General features: G+C 42.1%; 1 protein-coding gene across 1 annotated transcript in view; it reads right to left on the minus strand.

Annotated features, from left to right (window-relative positions):
* cerkl (ceramide kinase-like) overlaps positions 1 to 6,574 on the minus strand; it is a 34,977-nt gene that overhangs the window by 8,572 nt on the left and 19,831 nt on the right. The window contains exons 4-7 of the mRNA XM_035677168.1: positions 6,425 to 6,556; positions 5,483 to 5,546; positions 2,668 to 2,798; positions 2,447 to 2,521 (exon numbers count right to left, since the gene is read on the minus strand). Of these exons, the coding sequence (XP_035533061.1) occupies positions 2,447 to 2,521; positions 2,668 to 2,798; positions 5,483 to 5,546; positions 6,425 to 6,556 (402 nt within the window). The remainder of the gene's footprint in view (positions 1 to 2,446; positions 2,522 to 2,667; positions 2,799 to 5,482; positions 5,547 to 6,424; positions 6,557 to 6,574) is intronic.

A 6,574-nucleotide genomic window follows, 5' to 3' on the forward strand; every position in this document is an offset into this window, starting at 1 on the left:
CTGTCTGACTGACTGCCTGTCTGTCTCTCTGGATAGAATCTGATTTCCTCACCATATGGCATGTTGTCAGTGTTTGTGTGTGTGTGTGTGTGACTGACTGAATTTTAATCCTGAGACGGGTCTCACAGTCAGTGTGTCATTGAGATCAAACCTGCAGTGCTTTTTAAAAAGGTGCAACCAATATTTATTTTGACCATATGAACAGCAGGTAATTTACTATTCAAGCAGGGGGTTTACTGGTCATCTCGCCCCTTCCAGCTTCATGGCTTCGTGGCTGAGAGAGGGGAGCCGAGCAGCTTAGGTCTCCCAGCCACAATGGTGTTTACGATTTGGTGCCCCTGACCCGGGTCCTCGTCTGTTGATTGCACAACTGGTTTTCTGGAAACCTTTGTGTGCTGAATCTGAGGGCGCTCCTCTTACAACTCTGCATCTGGCTCATTGGTTGTGTGGTGCGATTTGCATGGGTTATGAGGCAATGGGTTGGAGCATTGTCTCATCAGCCGCCCTATAGAGGAGTGTGTTATTGGAGGAGATTGCCCGATGCTTCACGGTCTTCCATCTCTACCTTTGCATTGTTATATCTCAGGGATATGACATCTGTTTGTATGTCACACTCAAAAAAGCAAATAAGCATATTTCCCAAAATGCCAATATACTGAATAAATAAATATATTGAATCTAAAAAGAATGCGATCACCTAATTCAATACCTTCCATGACTATAACAGGTTGCTAAAACTCCCAAGTTCCCACAAAGAAGAAGGCATGAGGACCTGATCTAAGTGTCCTTAATGGTAGCTACAACCCTGTGACACCTTGGACCAGGGATCTCAAACTGATCTTGAACTACTACGACATGATGTCAAAAATATAATACACTGTAATCTGGCCTGCAAGATTATTATTTTGTCTAGTTGTTTCATATAAAATTTCATTGAATTTAAAGAAATTATTTAGTTTGGCCCAAATAAAATGATGATATCAAAATGTATAAAACCTGTTGTTTGCATACATTTTTTTTGTATTTAGTAAGATGTTAGTAATGGAAATAGTTTCAAGTGGCCCTCCTGTGAGATGATAATACCAGTAGTGGCTCCAAGCCAACTTGAGTTTGAGACACCTGCCTTAAACATAGTTCAGGTGAACAGTCCGCCATTTTAAATCAGCGCTCAAGTTCTGTTAAACAGAAGTTAACCATAGCAACAGTATTATTGCTTCAGGCTCCATTAGCAGATAGCTGACTGGTAAAACTAACTTAACCATGAGTTAAACTGACTGCACTAAAACACACAATGAGCCACAACGATGCATGAAGCATTCGTATGCACAGATTTGATCTTAGGTCGTGCGTGTGAACAATTCAAAAACTTGTGCCGTTACATACTCTTTGTGTTGCAAGTGCTCTAGACTACAGGTAAGCCAAAACGCACAAAAGCCACCTTGATTCTTGCGCTGTAAAATATTAATAATGCACATGATAAAGCGTGTTACTTTATGAAAACACAGAAGAAATATGTTTCACAATTATTTATTAATTTCATAATTTCAATGTTTACACGTTCTGGAAACTCAATTTAGATCACCGACAAACGATCTAATCCCACCACCTCATCTGCGAGTACGTCAACAGCTCTGAGCGCATCTGTAGTCACCTGGTGTCCGTGGGAACAGCTTCCTGCCTGGGAACTTTAACTGTTTTCTATTGTCCAGGAATTAATCTTATTAATGCCACTGAATACTCCCATCTGTCTCATACACACATACACATACACACAGTTCCCGTGTTAATTAGTGTTAATGAACCACCATCTCACCACAACCTATTATTCAAACACAGCAGCCTTCACTGCTGCCAGCTGATTGGTCAGCAGTTTACCTGGGAGGAACCAGGGAGAGGTGAAGGGGGCGGGGCTGCAGCGAGCAGAGTAAACCTGTGATTTAGAGTGAAACTGATCCTGCTGTTAGACATCTGTCTGATTCCTCCCTCATGAGTTCAGTAACACCGTCTGCTTCACTCTGTCTGCGGGTTTGTTTGTTCTCAAACGCTGTCCCTGCTGCCAGTCTTAGAGACCATCAGCCAATCGCATCAAAGCTTCACAGGAACACAAGTCCTGATTGGCTCACTGAGCTGCTTGAAGTAAATTAAATTAGAACAACAATGGGGAGGTGACTATAGACCTAGAGCGAACAGAATCCACCGAGGATGACATCTGGTAGAACTCACAAAGGATAGTATAACTATAGATCTAAAAAAGGTAGAGCCCACCAAGGATGACACAAAGATACATCTAGGAGAGGTGGAACCCACCCAGGGCAATGTGACTGCAGATCTAGACCAATGCAAATTATTTAGACCAGGTAGAACCTGCCACAGCCAATGAGACTATAGTATAGACCAAGGATGTTGTACCTACAGATGTAGAACAGGTAGAACAGGTAGAACTTACCAAGGACAATGTGCAGGGCTGCAGTGACTGGATCTCTGACTCCATGAACAGAACAGGAAACAACGTCTGTAGAACCTGTGAAGATGGACAGACAGTCGATAAAACACCCTGTCCTGACAGTTTCTACATAATGTGGATGTTTGTGTTTCCATGCATTATTGTTGCACTGTGTGTGGATCCACATCCTATAGATCAATATCAGGGTGTGTCCTCTTTCGCACCACCAGGAATGATTCCCAGGGGCAGCACTGGTTTCACTGGTTTCTTTGGAGAATCTGCATCCAGCTGAGCTCTGAGGACCATAGCATGACACAGCTCCGCCACTGAACCGTCCCCACCGACACACACCACCCTGACAGACAGGTGGAGACAGAACAGTGTAAGGACAGGTGGACAGCCAGGTAGGTCAAAGAGTTATTAAAGTTGTCTCAGTCATCTAAAATAAAACTTTCCTCTGAACTTTTATTTTGAAGTCGAAGACATTTCATGTTATGGTGGTTCATTAACACTAATTAACACTGGCACTGTGTGTTACAGAGTGTGTGTGTGTGTGTGTGTGTGTGTGTGTGTGTGTGTGTGTGTGTGAGAGAGAGTCTCTGCTCTCCTGTGGGCTGGTGGTGTGGTGTGATCCAGACAGGAAATCCAGTGAACAATGAAGACTTATTAAAGAGCTTTACTTTTGACACCTCAAACAGGTATCCTCAAATACGTGCATCCAGCAGGGGGCGTGGCTTCTCCACAAGAACTACTGCTGACTATTTCCTCAAGATAGCACTGAAAGAGGGTTGGGCATCAAACCTCAATAGTTTTTTGGTACCAGCTGAAATGTCTATGTAGCGCCAAGAAATTAAACTGTAACTGTTTATTTAGACAGAAAGATATTTTCAATTTGGAAACCAAATGGCTTCTTCTGTTGCATCAGAAATTGTAAATGATACCCAGTCCTAACAGTAAATGACTTTAGCTTCACAATAAAAGTCCAGTAAATTGTTTTACCTTGAGACAGAAACATAAACAGACAATATCGGGGTTGAATCACCCGAAGAGGAGTTTACATTTTACAATTATATACAGTTGAAGGCATAAATAACATTTTAAATGTAAAGTTCGGTTGGTGACTAGGCAAAAATTGCTTTGGTAGGTTTCTTAGGGTTCTGCTTCGGTAGTCTGGCCTCTAAAATCCAACCTATTGTGGACAATAGACATAGAGCAGTAGTACTACTGGTATTGGTTGTGGTAATAATGAACTAATATACCTAATCATAACTTAATTGGTTGGGTCCGTCCGGGTTTTCAGGAGCTCATTGAAAAGCGAGAAGGCTCATCTTTAGAGTTTGTGTTTGCAGTAAATGTGAGGTAAATAGACTCCGCCTCTCCCCCTCCTCCTGCGTATGGGATTACCTGTAGCTCCGGTCGCCACGGTGACAGCCAGCCTAATTGGCAAATGTAGGTTTCAACCAAATCCTCACCAGAGCAGCCTCACACACACACACACACACACACACTCAGCAGCTAGCTTAGCAACGAAGCTAATCTTCTCTAAGCACATTAAGCTTTATGAGGGCTGAGCACAAAAGCTGCTTACACACACACACGAACACACACACGCAGAGACCATCACAGATAGTGATGAGAGTTTGATCAGTGTTTTTGTACTTGTAGTTGGAGCTATTGTCGTTGTAACATTATTTGTTTCAGTAGCACAAAATATTATTTTCACTTTTATTAAGGAGGTTTGCTCAGTCAGCAGTTGGTGTTTGACCTCACCTGTCTGTGTTTGTGCGTGTGTGTAATCAGTCTGGGTCAGTGTGTTTTAGTGTCACTTGAATTATCTGGTTCAGTTAACTCTGTTATGGAAGAATGATGTCACAGTTTACCTTCCACTTGAATGTCAACACAGGGCCTTAATGTATAACTTAATCCTTATTTACTTTAACTTCTGTCTTCTTTTCAGATTGTTTGCCTATCATTTCTATCATTGATAGTAACATTGGGATTGGATTTGGGGACGGTTACAGCGACCCCAGACAAAGTTATTATCTGAGATAGTGTACTAAACACATTGGTTAGCCCTCCTAAACGCCTAGTCTCTTCTACCGTTAAAGTGTGACATACTGCTGGTAATACAAACAATAAAGCATTAATCTAACCTCTGTCTTCAGTATGTAAACAGGGTTAAGTTAGAATGAGATAACTGTCTATCTTAACTTTTTCCTCATCACACTTAAAATAGGAGGACTAACAAGCTCTACTCGGGAATACAAGGACAAGAACACATTAACCCTGTTAGCGTTAGCTTCATTCTCTTAGCATGTTATCATGTATGAAGCTATGAACTCCTAGTGTTCCCCTTTTAAAAGGACACATCTGAAAACCTTGACTCAGCAAAGACAGAGTTTTTAATCAACTCAAGGAGCTAAGATTAGCTTAATTAACTATTAGCTTTAGCTAATAAAATCTGCCGGTGGCTGATGTAATTTTAGCAAAACCGAAGGTTGCTTGAAATGACACACTGCTTTGGTGTAGGCTGACTGAAAATCAAAGACACATTGCTTAAAAAATGTAATAGAATCTCAATGTGCTGCGCAAGAACGCAAAACTTGACACGAATAGCACCAGTAACTGAATACTAAAGATAAAATAGTCAGTGGAACGATTTCTGCCCAAAAATGCAGCCTCTCCCAGGGAACATAGCTTCGTCGCTACCATGCCACTGCAAATACTAAACCCTTCAAATGTTGTTATTAAGCTAATATAACTGGATCAGCTACTATGGTGCTGTCGTTTCTTGTTGTTTGAGTGTATTAAGTGCAGAAAATCTAGTGTACTACTAAAGACTACAAAAAATCAACACATTATCTAACTTGCATGAAAGAATAACATAATATAAAGATGAGCATCATTTTATGCACTGCAACTGTCTGCAAGTAATTGCAAAAAAAATCTCCATTTTCTCAGGAGAAGAGTGATATATTCCCAGCCAAGTGATCAATATAAAGTCACAGAAGAGAAAGGGGGAGAAGATAAGAGACTAACCCATCATATTCATCCAGCTTGCATTCCTTCATCACTGAGAGAGCATGACCCTTCCTCTCTGTCACTGGAGAGAGAGAGACAGAGAGAGGAGGAGAAAGAAGGAAAAAGAGAGGGAAACAGATGGAGAGACATTGAGATGGACAGAGATCGAGTGTTCATGCATGTGTGTGGTCAAGTACACGAGTGTGTGTTCGATGGATGCCAAAAAAAAAAGTGGGACAATGGATATCACACCATCTGCTGAGAAGAGGACAGGATAGGAAAGGAGAAGATGTGAGGAGGAGGAAAGAAGGAGAGGAGGAGAAACCAGGAGAAAAAAAGAGAGGAGAGGAAATAAGAGAGGAAACATGAGTAAGGGAGAGGAGAGGAATCAGAGGAAAAGAGGGGAGAGGAGGGAAGAGGAGAGGAAACAAGAAAAATCAGATAAGGGGGAGGCGAGGAGAGGAAACAAAGAGAGGAGAGAATAGGAAACACTGGAAAGGAGAGGAGACGAGGAGAAAAGAGAAGGAGAGGAGATGAGGAAGGTAAAAGAGGAGAGGGGAGAACAGGAAAGGAAACATAGGAAAGGAGAAGAGAGACAAGGAGAGGAGATAGAACAAGGACAAGAGATGGAAAGGAGAGAAAACAGGAGAGGAGAGGAGAGGAAAGGAAAGGAGCAGGTTGTCGCCCTCTGTCACAACAGATGGGCTAAGCTCCACCCCCTGTATCAGGTTACCTAGCGACCAGAGACTGCCATTAACTCTGACCTTTGGACCTCCTCTACACACACACAGATTCAACATTGTCTTCTCTGCAACAGTTCTACTGCCCTTAAACTCATTATTGTATCACAATACATTACAATAGCTGTGACATCATCCACCAATCAGTCTGAGGTATAAAATAATAATCACTACTATCTGTTGATGACCAGTCGATCAATAAAGAAGTGGGTGAACTGACCTGTGATGTCAGTGCGGATGTCAGCCATCTTGAAGAGCGGAGCCACATGTTCTCTGTAAATGTGAACGGCCTCCTTCTTGTGGCTGCTGGGGTTGATGAACACCTTTAGATACCTGGGACGAATGCTGAACCCTGCACACACACACACAC

Source organism: Morone saxatilis, unplaced genomic scaffold (genome assembly GCF_004916995.1).
Source record: "Morone saxatilis isolate NCDOM2014 unplaced genomic scaffold, NCSU_SB_2.0 Contig5, whole genome shotgun sequence".
In the NCBI taxonomy this organism is placed as follows: Eukaryota; Metazoa; Chordata; class Actinopteri; family Moronidae; genus Morone; species Morone saxatilis.